The 22,845-nt window shown below is 40.0% G+C and overlaps 1 protein-coding gene across 1 annotated transcript in view; it reads left to right on the forward strand.

Annotated features, from left to right (window-relative positions):
- Positions 1-22,845, forward strand: part of LOC124264904 (transmembrane channel-like protein 7) — a 63,255-nt gene that overhangs the window by 15,998 nt on the left and 24,412 nt on the right. The window contains 3 exon segments of the mRNA XM_046699686.1: positions 19,507-19,721; positions 21,349-21,472; positions 21,678-21,773. Coding sequence (XP_046555642.1) covers positions 19,507-19,721; positions 21,349-21,472; positions 21,678-21,773 — 435 coding nt within the window.

Consider the following 22,845-nt stretch of genomic DNA (forward strand, 5'->3'; position numbering starts at 1 on the left):
TTCACGGCGGGTGACATCAGAAAAGGGCTTCGCACATTGTACCCATGTGGGGAATCAAACCCGTGACTGCGGCATGTCGAGCGAACGCTTTAACCACTAGGCAACCCCCACCAGCCCCATCTCAGTTATGTAAACAGCTCCGTAAAGGAAAGTATACACTTGGATTTTTACCAAACAATTGCAAACGTTAACAAAACGTTCCTGGGCTCGGAACAGTCACCGAAACACTGAAAAGTTAAGTAGTCAAGTCACTCACTCATTCCAAAAATCCGTTTATCAACTCACTCAGTCACTCATTCCAAACGTCACTCACTCTATCACTTTCATGGGGTCGCTCATTCATTTCCAAAGCCCCATTTATTACGTCACTGGATTCAAAACAGGGCCCCGTTCCTCAGAGCAATCGTAGCGCTACGACAGTCGTAACTCCCATACTTTAACATAGACTTACGACTGTCGTAACTCCCATACTTTAACATAGACTTACGACTGTCGTAACTCCCATAATTTAACATAGACTTACGACAGTCGTAACTCCCACACTTTAACATAGACTTACGACTGTCGTAACTCCCATACTTTAACATAGACTTACGACAGTCGTAACTCCCACACTTTAACATAGACTTACGACAGTCGTAACTCCCACACTTTAACATAGACTTACGACAGTCGTAACTCCCATACTTTAACATAGTCTTACGACTGTCGTAGCGCTACCATCGCTTTGAGGAACGGGGCCCAGGTCTATCAAGTAACTGATTCTCTCACTCATTTCCACTTTCACGAAGCCTCCTAGAAGTTCGTCTTCAAGCAGATCATTTCACTGTAACCAGTACCCAACTGTGAGTCTGATTGCTGCTATGAAGACGCAGCTTGGTTCTATGCAGTGTCTATTGCAGTGGGGATCTGATAGCATGTGTTACTCCTTATCTGGACATGTTTATGGGGACCCATATCGACTTGAATTTATGGGCCTTGTCAATCTATCAACACAACGATAACGTCTTCGCCCCCTATGGCGACGGGGTATGGTGGCCCCCGATCTCAGTTGTACCTATTATCATGAAAATCAAATCTTTTACTTCGATACTTCGATTAAATGAATTTTGGTGACGAGCTCAGTCGATCTGCTAAACTCTCAGATCAATTGAGGTCAAGTCAGATAAAATGTCTTATCGGTCAGGTAGGGTGGATGTTTCTTTTATGCTCTGTTCGAGCCAGCGAAGTGTTATGGCAAAGCTGATATGATGGTTGCTCTAAAATGAATGTAAATGGGCAGTTCCGAATGGCGAATACTGTCCTCGTTACAGTGTGGATATTTTACACCGTGTGGTTTCAGAGCGCCATGCTATCTGCATCTTAAAGATAACACAGGGACTGTGTAGTGGACGCTTTGTTAATTTGAAATTGATATCCGATTAACTGTAAAATATACGCATCTTTCATTTTTGAAGTGAGTGAGTGAGCTTAGTTTTAAGCCGATTTAGCAATATTCCAGAAATATCACGGGGGACACCAGAAATGGGCTTCATACATTGTACTAATGAAGGGAATCGAACCCGGGTCTTCGGCGTGACGAGCCTACGCTTTAATCACTATTATACACCACCGCCCATCATTTTGAAGTTGGAAGGTATATCAGATTATGACGTAGATCATAATGGTACCGAGATGTGCTTTGAATAAGATTGTATCCTTGGCTAAAGAAGTGACTTAAATTGAATCGAACGGCTCAAACAGCTGCTATGTTTGAATAGTGTGTGCCTGGAGGCTTTATTTTGACTTGGTACCCGTGAAGGTCCGGGTTAAAATATTGATCTTCAGTAACCCATGCTTGTCGTAAGAGGCGACTAACGGGATCGGGTGTTCAGGCTCGCTGACTGGGTTGACACATGTCATCGGTTCCCAATGGCGCAGATCGATGCTCATGCTGTTCATCACTGGATTGTCTTGTCAAGACTCAATTCTTTACAGACTGCCCCCATATAGCTGCAATATTGCTGAGTGCAAACTAAACTCACTCACTCACTCAATTGCGCATATCGATGCTCATGCTGTTGATCACTGGATTGTCTGGTCCACAGATCGCCGCCATATTGCTGGAATATTGCTGAGTGCGGCGTAAAACAAATCTCACTCACTCATTTTGACTTGGAAATTCGTGAACACATTGCCTTTCCGACATTTACATCCCAGAACGTCTGTACCTTTTCGGAGGGACAGTTTCACTTGGAATGGTTCAGACCGACAGGATTTTGGTTTGGTGGTAAGTTTATATATTTGCTGTTGCTGGCTGAAATACCATCAACTCATTTATCCATTCACCCAACAACTCCAGTGCTCACTCAACCTCTCAGTCTGACAACAGGTATATCAGTTACCATACCTTCCAATGACAACAGGCACTTCAGTTACCATACCTTCCAATAACAACAGGCACATCAGTTACCCTACCTTCCAATAACAACAGGCACATCAGTTACCCTACCTTCCAATGACAACAGGCACATCAGTTACCATACCTTCCAATAACAACAGGCTCATCAGTTACCCTACCTTCCAATGACAACAGGCACATCAGTTACCCTACCTTCCAATAACAACAGGCACATCAGTTACCCTACCTTCCAATAACAACAGGCACATCAGTTACCCTACCTTCCAATGACAACAGGTGCCCCAGTTACCCTACCTTCCAATGACAACAGGCACATCAGTTACCCTACCTTCCAATAACAACAGGCACATCAGTTACCCTACCTTCCAATAACAACAGGCACATCAGTTACCCTACCTTCGAATGACAACAGGCACATCAGTTACCCTACCTTCCAATAACAACAGGCACATCAGTTACCCTACCTTCCAATGACAACAGGCTCATCAGTTACCCTACCTTCCAATGACAACAGGCACATCAGTTACCATACCTTCCAATGACAACAAGCACATCAGTTACCCTACCTTCCAATAACAACAGGCACATCAGATACCCTACCTTCCAATAACAACAGGCACATCAGTTACCCTACCTTCCAATAACAACAGGTGCCCCAGTTACCCTACCTTTTCCAATGACAACAGACACATCAGTTACCCTACCTTCCAATGACAACAGACACATCAGTTACCCTACCTTCTAATGACAACATTGCATCAGTTACCCTACCTTCTAATGACAACATTGCATCAGTTACCCTACCTTCCAATGACAACAGGCTCATCAGTTACCCTACCTTCCAATGACAACAGACTCATCAGTTACCCTACCTTCCAATGACAACAAGCACATCAGTTACCCTACCTTCCAATGACAACAGGCACATCAGTTACCTTACCTTCCAATAACAACAGGCACATCAGTTACCCTACCTTCCAATGACAACAGGCTCATCAGTTACCCTACCTTCCAATAACAACAGGCTCATCAGTTACCCTACCTTCCAATGACAACAGGCACATCAGTTACCCTACCTTCCAATGACAACAGGCACATCAGTTACCCTACCTTCCAATGACAGGTCCGGGTTAGAATATTGGTCTTCAGTAACCCATGCTTGTCGTAAGAGGCGACTAACGGGATCGGGTGGTCAGGCTCGCTGACTGGGTTGACACATGTCATCGGTTCCAAATTGCGCAGATCGATGCCCATGCTGTTGATCACCGGAATTGTCTGGTCCAGACTCGATTATTCACAGACTGCCGCCATATAGCTGGAATATTGCGTGCGACGTAAAACTAAACTCCCTAACTCACTCCCGGCTAGAATTGGTCTCCAGTAACCCATTTTTGTCGAAAGAGGCGACTAACAGGATCCGGTGGTCAGGCTCGCTGAATTGGTTGACACATGTCGTCGTATCCCAATTGCGTAAATTGATGCTCATGCTGTTGATCACTGGATTGTCTGGTCCAGACATACAGCTGGAATATTGCTGAGTGCGGCGTTAAAAAGCAAACAAAGCAAACAATCAACCACTCACTCCCACACCCGACCCACTGACACACACAGACGCACACCCACCCACACACACACGCAAGTACACGTATTTGCAACGCGAACATTCGCCACAACGCACCCACCGCCGTAACTTGGATAACCTCAACAGGTTCACTATTGGAAAGACTTGGTCGTTGTCCTCGAGTTAAGCCTGTGTATCAATAATCAAGCTATGCTTAATGAGCAGTATCAACAAGTCAATAATTCCTTACGACAGTCGCTACGATGGAGTTGGAAAACTAATATTCCAAACCTACACAATTATATTACTGTCTGATCGATTTCCGTACAGGAAATCAATTAATATTTTCAATTTTCAGTTTTAAGGAAGACAATTTGGTCTCTTCGTTGCTTCTTGCTTTTCCCGTTTCAATATATTTAATCCTCGTGATTGGTATGGGATTAAGTATGTCAAATACCCCGACGGGGTGGTGAAATGTGGTGTGGCTCATTCTGATAGCTATGGCTGAAATATCTGTGGTGCCTGGAAAAAATTATATTGCTGTTCAGAATATTACCTGATGTTTTGTGTGTGTTTATTCTTTCTGACGAGAATCTAATCTATTGTTATGTCGTGATATTCGACTTTGTCAGTTGATGTGTGATGTTTATTTTCTGAATTGCTGATATTTGTTTGTTTGTCTATTTCAACGTTTTGATAGCTGCAATGGAGGTGTGCGTGTGTGTGCGTGCGTGCGTGCGTGCGTGCGTGCGTGCGTGCGTGCGTGCGTGTGTGTGTCTGTCTGCCTGTGTGGACGGATCCTTGGATGGTGTGTTTGGTGGATTACTGTATGAAAGTCTGCGTGGGCGTTTGTGTCTATGTCTGCATGTGCAAGTGCGTGTCTTTTGTGTGTGTGCTTGTATGTGTCTGCGTGTGAGTGTGTGTGAGAGAGAGAGAGTATCTGTTTCTGTGTGTCGGTTTGTGCCTCTCTCTCTCTCTCTCTCTCTCTCTCTCTCTCTCTCTCTCTCTCTCTCTCTCTCTCTCTCTCTCTCTCTCTCTCTCTCTCTCTCTCTCTCTCTCTCTCTGTGTACGTGTGTCAGTGTGTGTGGTGGTGTTTGCTTGTCCTTCCGTAGATGTTGTACTTCACCCAATGCAAAGCAGTAATTGTTTTATGTCCGAGATATATGTTTAGCTCGTTTTTCAATGTTAACTAATTAACTAAATTAATACATCATCACACAGTATCCAAACAATAGACACGCACAGCCAACATGGCGCTGCTCGTCAGTAAACAACAGGACTCCGTTGGTCTGGTATTGAACCATCGGACATTATAACGACCACACTGAGTGGAGTTCTTGTATCCGCGCTACACGGATATGTCGTCTGCTCCGCAAGGTTCTTCAACATGCACGTCCGTCTCACACATCGACAACGACAACGTTGATCTATAGCACTGAGTATAGATCAAGTTAACTGCACATGTGAGTGTCAACGCCCATTTCATCATGCATGTATGTCGTTAGATTAGTCTTTTTAATATATATGGGAGTAGACTCCAAAGACAAAGGGCACAGCTATCTAGATCAGTGTGAAACCTACGAGCAGACTAGGTCGCAGACATTGGATCCTGACATGATGAAGGGGCGCAATTCTGCACTACGAATGGCAATCGTGAGATAACTGAGACGCCCGTACCTCCATGTACTTAGAGTTAGCCATAAACTTGCAAAAATGCCTGTTGACAATAATATGTGAATATTATAAGGTGTATAGAAAACAAACGAGTGAGTGAGTGAGTTATGTCTTCAAGAATGAGTGAGTGAGGTCTTCAAGAATGAGTGTGTGAGTTTAGTTTTACGCCTATTTTAGCAATATTTCGACAGTATCAAGAACCGATGCTTGTCAGAAGAAGTTACTAACGGGATCGGGTGGTCAATCGAAGATCGATGTCAATCACTGGATTGTCTGATCCAGACTCGATTATTTACAGACCGCCGGCATACAGCTGGAACATTATGCAGTGACTGGGTGTTAAACAGCAAAAACAATCAAACCGGACTAAAGACGATTTTATAGTGCTAACCCTCTGAGACATGCTGCAATGTTTTGCGACTTAATGATGAGCGCCAGGCAAGGCAACAACAAATACCAACTTTTAACTTCTTTTGATATGACGCACTTCAGCTGCCACTCCACGTAACCAAGCAGGCGTTCTGGGGGGCACCAGCAATGGGTTCACACACTGTACCCATATGGGGAATCGAACCCGGACCTTCGGCGTGACGAGCGAACACTTTAACCACTAGGCTACCCCACCGCCCCGCTCTGTCCTTGAGTGTCACAGGAACTATTCCCATGATATTTATCCCGTTTTACGTGTCTGTTGGCAATATTTTAGCCATTATATCAGCTCGGGATGATACGAATGGGCTTCAATATTGTAGGCATATCAGGATTCAAACTAGCCAAGTCTAAGATAGAACCTGCCACGCGGCGAATCAATGCTAAACGCTTTTATATTTATGTTTATTTACATTTTTATTTTATTCAGTTTTAAATCCCACATTTGTTAAAATAACATATGGGAATTCTGGGAAATGAACTGCTCTGGAGCCTATTTTTGTCGACAAGGAGACTCAGTGAGTTAGTTCTACTCCGATTTTACAAATATTCCAGCAATATCACGGCGGGAGACACCAGGAATGGGCTTCACACATTGTACCCATGTGGGGTATCGAACCCAGGTCCTCGACGTGGACATCGAACGCTGTAACCACTAGGCTACCCCACCGCCCAATGATACTCGGTGAATCAGACTTAGCTGAAAGCGTGTCACATCGTATCCCGACTTGAACCAAATATCCCAAATATCACTGTTTTTTCTGGTCCAGTCTCTATCATTTACAACAACAACAAAATAACATAAAGCCTACAGCTGTGAATAACAGACGTCACTAAGTCAAATCAGTGATATTGTTCGTAGATTATCTCTAATAACCTTGCAACACTAATATTAAGACCATGCGTTGGTCTATATACGGATTATCGCCATTAAGCAATGTGTACAAGCTGTAATGAATTTGACAATAAACCTGTACCGGGCAGTTCTAACACCAGCCCTGAACGAGACTATAAAACATGAACCTGTCCAAAGATATTTGTCACGCCTAAACTATAGTTAACTTCACGGCATCAGCAACCTACGTGACTGACTAAATATACTCAACAAAATAAGTTAAGGACCACCCCAATATTCAATATTTAAGTATTATATGGATCACAATATATGAACTATTAAATACTTTAATATTGAAAGTTGGAGTGGTCCTAACTTTGTTGTTAAGTATATATATATATATATATATATATATATATATATATATATATATATATATATATATACACGAAGTGATGGTTGGCAAGTAGATATATACCTTTTACATGACATTATTGTGGCATTGATGACTTACACAATCGTGGACTCCACGCTTTTGGTTTTGTGACAATAAACGTGGTTTACGAAGTGGAACGGTTGTTTTTTATAATACACAACTTTAAAGTGATGCAATTATTGGCTTTATAATTATACACAAGTTTACCGTAATTCCACTTTTAGTTTTTTTGATTATACACAACTTGTAGTGAAGCAGTAATTGGGCTTATGATTATACACAACTTTTAGTGATGCAGTAATTGGGTTTATGAGTATACACAACTTTCAGTGATGCAGGAATTGAGTTTAATGATTATACACAACTTTTAGTGACGCAGGAATTGGGTTTATGATTATACAAAACTTTTAGTGATGCAGTAACTGGGTTTTATGATTATACACAACTTTTAGTGATGCAGTAATTTGGTTTATGATTATACACGACTTTTAGTGATGCAGTAATTGGGTTTTATGGTTATACACGACTTTTAGCGATGCAGCAATTGGGTTTTGTGGTTATACACGACTTTGCTTGCAGCAATTAGTTTTCCGATTCTGCTATAAAAGTTACCAAAATCGAAAAATATGGGTCTGAAGACGACGAAGAAATAATACTCTTTTTAAAATGGTCATTCCATTTACGTATATAGTGGGAACAAAAGTCAGATCACCATGATGCTTTGCTGGTCCCCTAATTAATATGAAATCAAACCTCCCACAACGTCAAACACCTACCTTGAACTAATGTAATGTCACTGTAAGGATATCTCAGGTAGGTAAAATCTTCATTTCAGCTACAATATACATAATTTGAATGTGGTCCATTTACCTGAGCTATCAATTCTCAAAGTAGCGGACTGGACAGGACTTTTTAGACTCCCTTCAAGATACAGTAAGCAACCACTGATACAATCACTAATGTCTATTTAGATAAGGGCTTTAAACAGTCATTGTTCATGTTGTGATGTCCTTACTGTAAATGCAAAATGGTATCTGTTCCTGATGTCAAATTGTTCCTATTCCTAAGAGAATGTATTCCCAAGGAGCAGTGAGGCACCACATATACTCTAAGCCATTGTAACAACCATTGATGCTATCACTAAAGTCCATATAAAGTAAGGTTTCAAATAGTCAATATTCAGTTTGTGATGTTCTTACTGTAAATATAAAACAGTATCTGTTCGTGTTGTGAAATTGCTCCTTCGTGCTATTTCTAAGAGAATTTATTCCCAAGGAACAGTGAATCACCACATATACTCTAAGCCATTGTAACAACCATTGATGCTAACACTAATGTATATTTAAAGTAAGGTTTCAAATAGTCAATGTTCAGGTTGTGTTGTGTTCTTGCTGTAAATGTCAAACTGTATCCGTTCCTGGTGTGAAACTGTTGCTTTGTACTATTTCTGGGAGGATTTATATATTCCCATGGAACCGTATTTACGAGGATACATTTACAGTGGTAATTTTGTTCCGGGGGCTTTAATTCCCTGCTGAACTGATCCTCGCTGTCACATACACGTATTGTTTACTTGATGGATAACAGACCTACATGACATATATGTGTGGAAATGAATAACAAACACCTACCTTACAAGAGACCTCTTTCCTCGCCATGTCTTAACGCACATCCAGAAAGTCACTGGCCCCAGTTAGAATTCATTAAAGGGTCTCGACTCTAAAACATACAGCTCGATGTTGAACGGGCGCAGTCAATAGAAATTGATTACACACGTGACCTGTGGCTCCTTATTTCGGTGGGCTTTGTATCGCCGTCAGATTATATTCGCTGGTGAGCCATGCGTCAAATGGAGGAAACTTAACCCACGTAATGGCATTAGACCACGTTATACAAGGGCTCGCTTCAACTACAGGGGATTTAGGGGCCAGTAATCTGGACCGTGTCTTGTAGTGAACCCAGGCAGTACCGGATATCACCCAGACCGGTTGAAGAATTTGTAGTTGTAGTAGTGGTTGTTGTGGACGGGGTAGTTGTAGAAGTACTAGTAGGAGTAGTAGTAGTAGTAGTAGTAGTAGTAGTAGTAGTAGTAGTATCAGCAGCAGTTGTAGTAGTAGTAGTAGTAGTATCAGCAGCAGCAGTAGTAGTAGTAGTAGTAGTAGTAGTAGCAGTAGTAGTTGTAGTAGTAGTAATGGTGGTAGTAGTGTCAAAAAAGAAACTTCACATTCTTTCTTCAGGGCACTATAAAAGAACAAGAGATGGTAAGATGGTTAAATTGTTATTATTTCATTGCTGAGATCTGTGTGATGTACTCGATACACCGACAGTGCCATAATCAGTTCCATTAGGCTACACCGCCGTTCCAAAACATGGGTATACAGAATGTCAAGTCACAAGAATAAAAATGCGAAATTTCTCAGTTCAATATCGTGTATGGCCGCCCCGCGCAGTCACCACTGCCAAACACCGTCTCCTCATCGACTGCCTGATGCTTGTGAACACGTGGTTGGGGATTCTGCGCCATTGCTCTTGCAAGGCAGCACCAAGTTCCTGCAAATTCTGAGGTTGGTTCCTAAGACCACGAAGCCTTCTCCCAAGTGCATCCCAAACGTGCTCTATTGGATTAAGGTCAGGGGACCTCGATGGCCAGTCCATGACGTTGATTCCAGCGTTTTGAAGGAAATTTCGTGTCAACATCGCGGTATGCGGCCGAGCATTATCATGCTGGAACTGTAGACCTGGGCCATGAGCCGCCATGAAAGGAACGAGTTCAGGGGTGAACACCTGGTCGCGGTAAGCAGCAGCTGAGAGGTTTCCACGGATGACCAGAAGTCGGGAGAGGTTGTTCCCACAGAAAGCACCCCACACCATGCAACTTCCGTCCCCGAATCTATCGACTTCCTGTACACAACATTGGGCATACCGTTCACGACGTCGTCTCCAGACTCTATGCCTGCCGTCCGCGAATCTGAGGGTAAACCTGGATTCATCGCTAATGGCGACTCGATTCCAGTCTCTCTGGGTCCATCGGAGGTGACGTTGGGCCCACAGCAGACGTTGACGTTCATGAAACGGCGTCAATATTGGCCCACGATATGGACGTCGAGAATGGAGATTGGCAGCCCGCAACCGATTTCGAATGGTCTGTGAGGACAGTCGACCTCTAAACATCTCAGCCCTGGTTCGTGTAGCCGGCAGAAATCTGTCACGTAGGTGACGTAGGACGATTTGACGGTCTTCTGCTCGTGACGTCACACGTGGACGACCCGACCTTGGGCGATCAGAAGTGGTGCCAGTTTGTTGTAGATGACCTCGCAAGTCATACACAGTACGACGGCTGCATCCCGTTGCTCTTGCGACGTCCATAACTGATCTTCCCGCTTGCAACATGCCAACGGCACGTTCACGTTGCACATTTGACAATCGTGGCATTTCAAGTACCGTTAGAACTGTGGTTTAAAAGTGTTTTTTCAATTCTTGAGGCCAATGCAAACACGTGCATTTGAAGAAAACTTCGAAGCGAAGATCACGTGATCGACTGCACGTGCAAAACCTGATTTGGCACTAACGTCATTTGCACGACGAATGGATGGGTTTGAGTGGGTTTTGCTAACGTTTTTCTAGAGTCGAAAGATAGGGATCCCATTTCGGATACATAGATGTATCATCAGAGAAAAATTATTCATTATTTTTCAAATTACATTTTGTGAAGTTTCTTTTTTGACTTAGTATAGTAGTAGTAGTAGTAGTAGTAGTAGTAGTAGTAGTAGTAGTAGTATCAGCAGCAGTAGAAGTAGTAGTGATAGTACTAGTAGTAGTAGCAGTGGAAACAGTAGCAATATTGAGTGAGTGAGTTAAAATTTAACGTCACATCGGCAATATTGCAGCCATATCGTGACGAAGTAGCAATAGTAGTTATATAGCGGTGGTAGTAGTAACAGCAGCAGCACTCGTAGTAGTAGTAGTAGTAGTAGCAGTAGGCGGAGCAGTAGTAGTAGCAGTAGTAATAATAGCAGCAGCACTCGTAGTAGTAGTAGTAGTAGTAGTAGTAGCAGTAGTAATAATAGCAGCAGCAGTAGTAGTAGTAGTAGCAGCAGTAGTAATAATAGCAGCAGCAGTAGTAGTAGTAGTAGCAGCAGTAGTAATAATAGCAGCACTCTTAGTAGTAGTAGTAGCAGTAGTAATAATAGCAGCAGCAGTAGCAGTAGTAGTCGTAGTAGGAGGAGCAGTAGTAGTAACAGTAGCAGCAGCAGTAGTAGTAGTAGTAGTAGTAGTAGTAATCGTAGCAGTAGTGGCAGTGGTAGCAGTAGCATCTGTAGTAGTAGTAGTATCTGTAGTAGTAGTACTAGTAGTAGTAGTAGTAGTAGTAGTAGTAGTAGTAGTAGTAGTATCTGTAGTAGTAGTAGTATTGTAGTAGTAGTAGTAGTAGTAGTAGTAGTAGTAGTAGTAGTAGTATTTGTAGTAGTAGTAGTAGTAGTATCAGGAGTAGTAGTAGTAGCACCACGACCACCACCATCACTACTACCATCCCCACCACTACCTCCACTACCATTCCTCCACTAATCACCACCATGCACAACATTACAACTACCACTGGCACGGCTATTACTATTCCTGATCCGAAATAAATTCGCAGAAATACTTACAGAAAACACGCCTCTCTGAAATTAAATAAAGAATGTCGAATAGCTTTTGGTTTGGCAGTTTTAAATGGTACTTTTTCCTGTGTTCATTTGTGTTTAAGAAACTTACGCAATGCATTTTCAGATTTGCAATTAGCTGAATTGGGTATGTTTTTGTTTCACATTTAAATGGTAACTTAACTCGAAAGGGAACCACACACGGCGGTTACAACAACATAGCTTCGTGTGGGGCGGAGATCTGTACCGTTATCGAACCTGCTGAAAGACGTATCCTTTGAAGTTGGAAACAAACAAAACCCGATAAAATATCTATTCACAAACGTCGACCATTTTAACACGGAACGCAACGCCATGTTGTTGGCTTCAGCACAATAGCTACGATCGAGCTGCCCTGAAATAAAGATATCATATATCGATAACAGATTTAAACTATGGGTGCGCTTTTAGGAATACGTGCAGGAATGCAACGATTGGAATTGTTTTGTATTGATGAATTCTTGTTAGTGCCAATCTAACAAATACTGTTATATTTTCATAGAGTGAGTGGGGGATGGTGGGTGGGGGTGGGTTGGGGATGCATAAGTGAATGAGTGGATTTGGGTTGGTTGTAGTTTAACGCCACAATCAGCAATATTTAACTATATGACCGCGGTCTTTAAATAATCTAGTCTGGACCAGACAATCCAGTGATCAACAGCATGAGCATCGGACTGAGCAACTGGGATACAATGACATGTGTCAATCAAGTCAGCGAGCCTGACCACCCGATCCCGCCATATCGATACGTATCGCGATACATGATGCACAGGCGATACGTATCGCGATACATGATGCACAGGCGATACGTATCCCGATAAAGGAAGCTATGTCGATACTTTCCCGATATACGACGATAAGTCGATATCTTTCGCGATACTGGGAGCATGGTCGAAACACATGTAATCATTTTTTACCGTTTTTGCGTCTTCTTTTAAATTTCAGTTAAAATCAAAAAATTTACTCGATTTATTCTCATAAGTACAACCGTACGTGTCACGGAGAAAAGTATAATTAAGTAAACTATGTCTAATGTTTATACTAGTATTGAGGAAACAGACTTAACAGGTTTTCCTTGATTGGCAGTAATGTAACGCAAGCTCAATCGCGAGTCATTATCAGGCCGGGTTATTGGAAATCTATACAGAATTCTAACCTGAATCGATACATCAATAAATCGTAAGAAATCTAAGATTAACGCGGTGACTGGTCAGAGATGAGAGTTGGATTTGATGCACTTTTTAAATGTAATTTGATTTTAAAACTTTTTTTGAGAAAAAAATCGCTTAATACACAACTGCTGGTATGTTTAATTTCTTGTTCAGTTGTCTCTGAAAATAAATATATATCTTTGTTTTTCTTCACAAATTTACATTTCAACATAATGTGATTGCAAATGTTTGTCCTACCCCCGTCTTCACTGAACCCATTTATTTATACACAAATTACCCAAACAAAAATAACTTGTTACAAGATAACTGAAACTTTAATAGTTGACGTTTTTATGATCTCCGTGATCATTTTTATTCTATACTCATGCCAATAATGGTTGTCACCCCCTTAAAAATTTTAAGGGGGTGAGGGGGTGAGGGGGTGAGGGGGTGAGGGGTGAGGGGGTGAGGGGTGAGGGGGTGAGGGGGTGAGGGGGGTGAGGGGAGAACCATTATTGACATGAGTATATATTCTTTTCCAGAGTAAACTATTTGGTTGGTTGTGTTTATCTGCTGATGCGGCTTAAGGTAACATTTACTCACTCACTCACTTATTACAAGCTGTAGCAGGAATGAATGATGATGACATATAATCAAACTTAACAACATTCTTGTCTATTTCATTCACGAGAAAAAATAACTCGTCATATCATATTTTGCTTCAGTTTAGGCGTCCGACAGCTTAAGGGAGGTAACTCTTTACATACGTCTGGGCTACCCTTGCTCAAGCCACATGTGTAATATAGAAAATTGTAAAGATATATTTTAACAAAGATCGTTTTGAAAATCTTGACTAGATGAAACGACAGTTTTAGGAAATGTCACCATTTAACTTTTAACATTTAAAAGTTAAATGGTGACATTTCCTAAAACTGAAAAATAAACAATGAATAAAATATTTGAAACAAAGGTGAGTTGTCTACATTCATTCAAATATAATGTCGTTTCATCTAGTCAAGATTTTCAAAACGATCTTTGTTAAAATATATTTTTACAATTTTCTATATTTATTTACGAGAAATAATAGTAAACGTAAATATTCGTTTTATTTGCGTGAAAGGATCATCGCTTTTCAAATACACACCCTAATTCCTTATACGACAAAGATTTTTATTATAAGTTTGTGAGAAAACTGTGAGCGAATAACATCATCTCTGATGTATGAACGAGACAAATATGCAGGTAATTTATACATGTGGACATCGGTCGAGCCACGCATACAAATTAAATCTCGTATTGCAAATATTCCGAACTTTCCTCGCGGATGACGTTAGAAAGGTATACATGCTTTAGAGCGGGTAGGTGTGCCAACACTGGCACAAAATCAGTAGTAAGTCGGAATATGAATTTATAATATTTTGTGGCGATATATAAGTATTGAATTATTCACTTAGAAAATGCTGAATGTGTCCTGAAGACACTTTAGTACAGCAACAAGAAAACATTTGAGGCGATGCATCAACACCGCGGTAAACTCTTTGTTCATCAATTTTCACCAAATATTAAATCAACATGGGTAGGCTTTTTAAGCAATATGGTCTTGTCATCAATACAAAGTGTTTAAAATGTAAACAAATCATCACAATTCAGATCTTACACTGTGTAGTTTATAGATTTACAAACGTTTGATACTTAGTTGGTTTGAACATACTTTTAATAGTAAATTAACAATGTAAGTGTTGTATACAAGATCTCGTACCTTTAGACAAATGTCAGCAGATCTAAATGTATTCTACATCTGAACATAATGTTATAGTCGGAGGACCGTAGATCCAATGCAACGTTCACCTTTCAGATCCTATGAAACTGCGTCACAAAATACTTCCGCATCCAGTGGTATTATTTTCAGTAATTTCATTACATTTGAAGATATGGTTAGTACTCTATTAATAATGATGCAAAATTAGTGAAAATACATCTACACTAACAGGAGAATATGGGAATCTAAGAACTTAATTATATATCAGATAGGGCCTTCCAAATCGCTATTACGCGCTTTCTCATGTAGTGCTTTGTCATCTTTTCTTATGACTTGTGCAACTACCAAAACATATCAGCTCACATTGTGGAACTTTGTATTAGTATAGTTTGGTTCATGGTGAATAAACCATAACGAGAATATAGCGTCCATATCCACAACAAATTCTCTCCAAGTATTCTGAGTTACATTGACCTAGTGTTAAGCATGTCGGAGTTATGACCCCTTATCTTTATACGTGTATGGCCCCTCTGTCGTCGTTTGACGTCATAGAACAAAATCCTTTTTCGACATTTCTTGCGAGTCATTTTTAAGTTTGAGCGTAAAACGTTATGCATAAGCACACAAACCCATTTCATATATACTTATGTCGTTCAGATATCAGGCTATATTTTCTTCGCTCACACTTTCCGTAACGATGCCAAATTAAAAAATTCGTAGCTCAGAGCTTTCATCAATACATACACAATCAAAAGCGGAGATATTTACTGCTTTTTAACGCATAACACAAATTTGGACAACATTTAACAGAGTCTATTTCACTTATATTTATACCAACGGATAGGAAATTTAATATTCTACATTTCTATGTAATTTTATAGCCATACGCTGATCCAGGACCACGTAAGCGCAATTCTCGCACAACGTTCACTGTTCAAGTCTTATGATTCCCAGATCTTTCATCGCGACGGAATCCAGTTTGACCAATCCGGATGTGACGTCAAATAAACGAGCAGGGCGTTTTAAATGGCAGCCTATACCGGCTCCTAGCTTTGGCGAACGTTAGCGCGCGCAAAGGGAGTCGGGAACCAGCTTAGTTGCGATATGCGAGACGGAGCCCATCTTACTTTGAATGTCCCCCCCCCATTGATACTATTTTCAAGAAATATATCTAATACATGATCGCATTCATTGTATAAACACCAAACATACACTGCATAACACACGCGTTAAATACTTATAAATGTTAAAAATTTAAAGATGCTTGTGACATTAATACATTACACTCAAATGGAATTAAACGAAATCTAAAATAAATTACAAAACACTAATTTTGAAACTAGTTTTTATTATAATATTATAATCTAATAAACTTGGTTCCTTCTACAGATAAGGTTTGAGCGTTACGCACTCATATAGCGAAACCGGTTGAAAGTACTTCAGGCGCTCTTGTTTGATTTCGCCTGCTTAAAAAGTTTACATTCTTGGATTAGATGTTCGGACATTAACCATGTCTTATACATGGTGTAATATGGAGAAGATGAGATGCAGTACAGATGCAAATTAACCGCTGACGTTTGTGAATAGTTTCAACTTTCAAATCTCGTGATACAGTGAAAGAAGGGCGGGCGTCAAGATGTCGTTTGACGTAATGTAGGTAACTTTCGTATCTAAAGTTCTAAGTTATTGGCATACATTAATCAGCAATGAAATAGAATATATTTTTATTGAGAAACGTCTTTTCTACATTACAATATATATGTAGGCCTGTATGAAGGTTAGTCGAGAGCCACGATGGTGCTCCTATGTGAGGTTAGTTTTATTTTATTCACATGATATTGATACCCAAAGGTTGGTCTTTATTCACGATGTGCTTCCAATTATGTTCTGGACATGCATGAATATTGTCACCACTCACCAGTGATGTGAAATATGTTAGATTCTTTAAATAAGTCACTTCAACAATATTTGTACATAATCGATTGATATTTAGTTAATGGTTATCAATCTGTAAAAACTGGAACAGTGGCTAGCCCTATATTTTGCTGTTACAAACAAAGGGTAGCTACTAAGGAACTACATATATCTCCAGCAAGTTAGAAACCAAATGACCACTAGGGTATAAGTTGGTCTACTGGAATAGGAAGTTTTAATGTCATTTTTCTCTTTAATCTCCAGTAACCTAAAATTAAACTGCAGTTGTCACAGCTGAATAAGCTTGAGCCAGCTACCACCAATTAATATCCTCTATTAGACTTACATTATCCCGTTTCTCATTACAATCATCTCAGAGACACCATACAGGGTTGGACATTAATTTCATTTTCACTTATCTATAACATGATCTGTTACAAAGTTGTCATCTAGCACAAATAGGAAACATCTCTCCTCACTCTTGAATTGTACTAGTCTCTGAATAGCAAGAGATTAAGTATTTAAATTTCCAGTGCACTTTGACCCTGCACCTATAACCTCAAAAACTGGAGCAGAGGGACTTGGTTAAGATACAGATGATGGGATGGGTAGCAAGTGTCAATTAGTTATTTGCCATCACACATTTGTTGCATACCCTATGCATTCAGGAATTGTTAATGGTATGTTATTCATATGAAGTCAAATCTTTTCAAAAGAGTAAACCGAAGATCTAGGGATACAAGAGTTCAGATGGAATCAGCCAGACAGCAGAGAAATTCGACTGGTTCCATGCAAACAGGACACAACTCTACAACACCAAGTCAAGCGTCAAAGGTATTTACCTCAGTGTGGGGATGAGTGAGTATTGTTTTATGCAACTTTTAGCAATATTCCAGTAATATCACAAGGGAAACCAGAAACCAGGGCTTGACATATTGTAACCATATGAGGAATCTAACCCGGGTTAGACAGCTGAATGCTTTAACCACAAGGCTACCCCACCGGTGTCCTCCTATTTGTGAGAACTCCCAGTTGTGAGACACATTAATTAATGGTTCAGTGCACATAGGTGGTGTTTCCACATCCCTACAATGAAAGTGGGATCAGCCCAGCCCAGTACCCACAGGAGGCATAGTTCATTGAATATTTTATTTATTCAGAAGAATTTTTATTGACTATTATGAAGTTTGAAAGTCATTTTGGTTTAAACATATTTTATTATTATTTATGAAAATGAATTGGGATTGGTGAAGTATTACTGCTTATGTTAACACCGCTCCCATGCAACATAAAATATAAAATGAAATGGAGGATGTGACGTCATCGATATTGACTATTGCATAAATATAGGAATATAAATCAATCATGGGAAGGTTGTTGAGTTAATTTCAGTATTTCCCTGTGAAAATTGGAAGGTTGTGATGATATAATCGTGGACGGATTCAACTATTTTCTGGTTTACGCAAGGAGTAAATTCTTTGTTTCCGTTCAAAAATTATCCAGGTTATAACCGGTAGTTGATATCCACAAGAGCAACATGCACTGTTTATTAAATGTCTGTTATACGTATCGGCGTTTGGGTCGCTAGATCCGAGCCTGAGGCAGCAATGAACGATTTTACAAGAACAAGAGCCATAATTAAGATCAATATAAATCTTGTTTTTGGTTTTTGTAATTAGGTTTTAAAATTCTTTGAGACTGCATGACTCTTTGGAATTTGGTAGGGCATTCCATAAATTTATTGTGTCGGGTAGAAAGGGTTTGGCATAAGGGGCATTTCGACTGTAAATTTCAGAGTTATTTCTTAAAATATAGCTTGTAGTTTCGGAGACAGAGTAAATCTGAGTAGGTAAATTAATTTCTCTTTGATCACGAAGTTACCTACACAAAGTGTTTAATTATTAAAGACATTTTAGGATTTACCTGAGTATGTTAATCAATTTATCTTATAAAGTATCATTAAGTTACCTCCACAAGATTTAGTTACATAGCAAATCAGTAATTAGCTAGGGTGAATATATTCTATCAGACAGGGGAGTATGGTGTGTTTTCGTTGTTAATTACCGACTCCACTGTCTCATAACTGGGAGTCTCACAACTGGGAGTTCTCACAAATGGGAGTAGACCACCCCACCACACCACTCAGAGCTGGAGGAGTCAGGACATTCATTAAATGTTTATTTCATCTCATGCATGTAGACTATTCAAATATTAAAATTGAACCTGAACCTTTGGTGTGTGTATGACAAGCATACACTTCTACCACTTGGCTGCCATGCCACCTCTTTGTCATCATAAGTGAGAACACCTTGAATGTTTCAGAACAAAAAGACTATTACAAGGTTGTTAGAGAGACTGGTGTATAAGTCGTGTTCAAAGGGTGTTCTGTTGTGCTTGAGGTCTTTTCTTATGGTATTTTAATCTATTGCCCTCTAACTTCTTTAACTTTAAACATAAGGACTATTTTGAACACTGTAACAATGTGTTCTGTTTAGACACCAATGGAAATGTTTGTTCGAACCCCCTGAACCCCCTGCTTTCAAAATTCTTGGATCCACCCATGTAGAATATATCACACAAAGTCAGCAAATAGACATAATACACAGCATTTGCAGACCTTCAATCAAGCCATACCCTTAATTTGACAATAGATCTCTAATCTTCCAGAAATATGTTCTGTCCCGGTCGCAGGTCGTGACAGACAGCAGGATGTCCCTGAGCAGGGTGTTCTCTCACCGTGTTGTGACCAATCACCCCCGGCAACAAAATCTCGACTCAAGGCCTTCCTGGGGTCCGATGGTGGGACAGACTCCTTCACAAGACCGTGATGAAGTGGATGAGGACTTTCTGGATGAAGTTGAACAGTTAGGACAAAAGAAAAGGTTAGGAGAATATCTCATAAGTTGCATGAACCAGGGAATGAGGAAGTTGTATCCAGTTATAGTCTGTCAACTTAACTTTTGGCACCCTGTTTTTCACAATTTACAAAAAACTCCTGAATATTTTAAAACATTACTCTGTTCATATGGTAATTGTATATCGTGACCTAACAAGATATCGAGTTTAGTCGTTTGAAAGGGGTTATTAAAGAGTTTGCCTTTAAACCTATCATGTAATAATTGTAAAACTGTTGTAACAGGAGGATGCTGTTTCCGGTCCTCAGGTCTGCAGGATTCAGGGGTTTAAAGTCATAATAACAACCAAACACAAGATTTTGCAAACCAAATAAATTTATTTCAAACTCAACTAATATATATCATAAAATCAACAATAAACTAAGTTAAATAAACAACAAAAATAATAATGCCTCCAAGGATCCTGTGAAAAGTGAAAACCCTATTAAATATGCCTATACTATTGCCCCTTATCCCAACTTAATTCCCCAAAATAATGTTCCCTGCAAAATAAAACAAAAATTAACTACCTAACATTATCTAACCAAAACTTTTATTTCATCTTAAAACTAAAACTTAAGAAACTTAAAACTCTGTTTGCCTAGTCTACACAAATAGTGAATTTCTCACCTTTCTTGCCTCTGTAAGACCCCAGAGTGCAGAGGAAAAAATAATCTGCCCTTTTATACCCCTAACCTATAACTCTTACCCAATAAAAAAAATGCTCTGAAAATTACCCAATATATGCCTACAAAAGAAAAGTTCAGTGGACTGATCCCTCTGCTCATGAGATGCTCATGCACTGGCCCATCCCATTGCATAACAATGGGGAAGAAGCATACAAGGCACTTGCCTAGCGGGTCCTTACCCCTCAAGAGCTAAATGGACCAGCCCACTGAAGGCCAAGCCTGGTGTGTTATTTTTAGCCTAGCCTATGCCTAACCTGTCCCCACCCTAAAACAAGCCTAATTTCTACTAAAAAAAAATAACCCTACCATTACACTGTGGAGAGTTTTACGAGGGGTTAACGTACATGATGGAAAAGCCAACAACACTGTAAAATGTGTGTCAGCGTGAAATGTACACGCACAGGGTTTTACATTAGCACACTCAAGTGATATCATAGATCGTCAGCACACAGGTAGAAGAGTAATAGTAAAAACGATGTTGTCCAAAGATGCCCAGCAAATCATCAAAAGATTTTTTCAAGCGCAAGGCAAAGCGAAAAAAACCTCTTATCTCAACTGAATGTTTCACCAAAAGAACAAGTAATGCCACCAAGATCTGCAAAAGAACTTTGCAAAGAGTTATCTCCCATGGCACTATTTCAGAGCCTGATGATGACATGACAGTTAACTCGGGGGCCGTCTCAAAACATGCAAAGAAAAGAAAACTTGATGAATTCGATAGATGGGTTGTGAGGGACCTCAATGTCAGTTACATCAAGTAAATTGAAGAAAATATTGAAAGAAGACCATGACATCAATGAATCAAAGTATACCATATGCAAGCTGTTGCTCAAATTTGGATATAGATACAAGAGACTGAGCAGCCAGAAACTGACTCTATGTGAAAAGGCAGATATCACTTGTATGAGAGCCCATTATCTGAAAAGAATACATGACAAGAGACAAGAGGGACGAGAGATTGTGTGGTTAGATGAGACATGGGTGAATGCAAACCATAGTGGCAACATCCAGAAGCAGTCAACAACAGGATTCAGATTCCATTGGGGAAAGGTGAGAGACTTATTGTTGTTCACACAGGCTCTCATTCAGGGTTTATTCCTGGTTGTGACCTTGTTTTCCGTTCCAAGTCCACGGATGGATGTAACTACCACTCGGAAATGAACTCAGCTGTGTTTACTGAGTATGTGACAGAGCAGCTTATCCCAACACTACCCGCTAAATATGTCGTAGTCATGGATAATGCTCCTTACCATAGCTGCAGAGAACCGAACAACAGATGCCCCACCTCTACATCAAGGAAGGGAGATATGGTGCAATGGTTGGCATTGAATATCCCCCAAAGGCAACAAAGGTAATACTGTATAAAATCATCCTTGCCAAGAAACCACCGCCAGTGTATCAAATTGACAACTTGCTGAAACTTCGTGGACACGAGGGCATTCGGTTGCCGCCTTACCACTGCGATCTAAATCCTATGGAACTTGTGTGGGGACATAGAAAAAACAACGTGGCCAAGAAAAAACGTTCTTTCAAATTAAGAGATGTCAAGAACATCGTTCATTAAGAATCAGGGACGTTACACCAGAGTTGTGGAACCGTTGTGTACAGCATGTGCTAGATATTGAATAGCAGTACTGGAAAAAGGATGGTTTGCAAAAGGGGTGTGTTAACCCAGTGATTGTGGATTTGAACTCAGACAGTGACACAGACATAGAACTAGGTGCATATGACACTTCAGGATCAGATGGAGAACACATTCACATTCTTTATCCCAGGTATTTAAAGACTTCAATAAATCTACTTGTTTAAAATGGATTTGTGATGATTATACAGTCCCTGTAGATTTGCTTGCAGGTGTAACAATGTAAACGAGATGCACGTGTGTCACATCATGTTGTTGGGTGTTCCATCATATCATTGTATTCCCCTGTATAACTATTTTTATTTTTCATATTTTTATATGATGGCTTCTTAAGAAGAAGCTTTAATAATTGACATAAAATTATGAAATTTGAACCTTAGATCGGTCATAAGATATAAAGAGCGTATGCACAAAAACATTTTGAAGTCATTTTTCGTTAAAAGGTAAATTGTGAAAAACAGGGTGCCAAAAGTTCAGTTGACGGACTATAGTACATTCCACCACGAAAACAGTTTGTTGACATGTGATTGTTCAGCTACACCAAAGCATTGTTCTCATATAGCAAGTTGATTGTTGGGACTGTTATTTTAGTCCATATTCCGTAATTGAGAGAATCCGATTAAAGCAAGCTTTATTCATAAATTAAGAACGATTTTGCCTGGACTCAGAGCGTAGTCCAGATTAGGGAGAAAACCAGATTTGACAGATTCCACTGTAATACATTTTGAGGTATCCGGGGCCAAATAAATATATTCTAGTATAGTAAGACCAATATGCTTTT

This window comes from Haliotis rubra, unplaced genomic scaffold (genome assembly GCF_003918875.1).
Source record: "Haliotis rubra isolate DU_JTF1 unplaced genomic scaffold, ASM391887v1 Scf95, whole genome shotgun sequence".
In the NCBI taxonomy this organism is placed as follows: Eukaryota; Metazoa; Mollusca; class Gastropoda; order Lepetellida; family Haliotidae; genus Haliotis; species Haliotis rubra.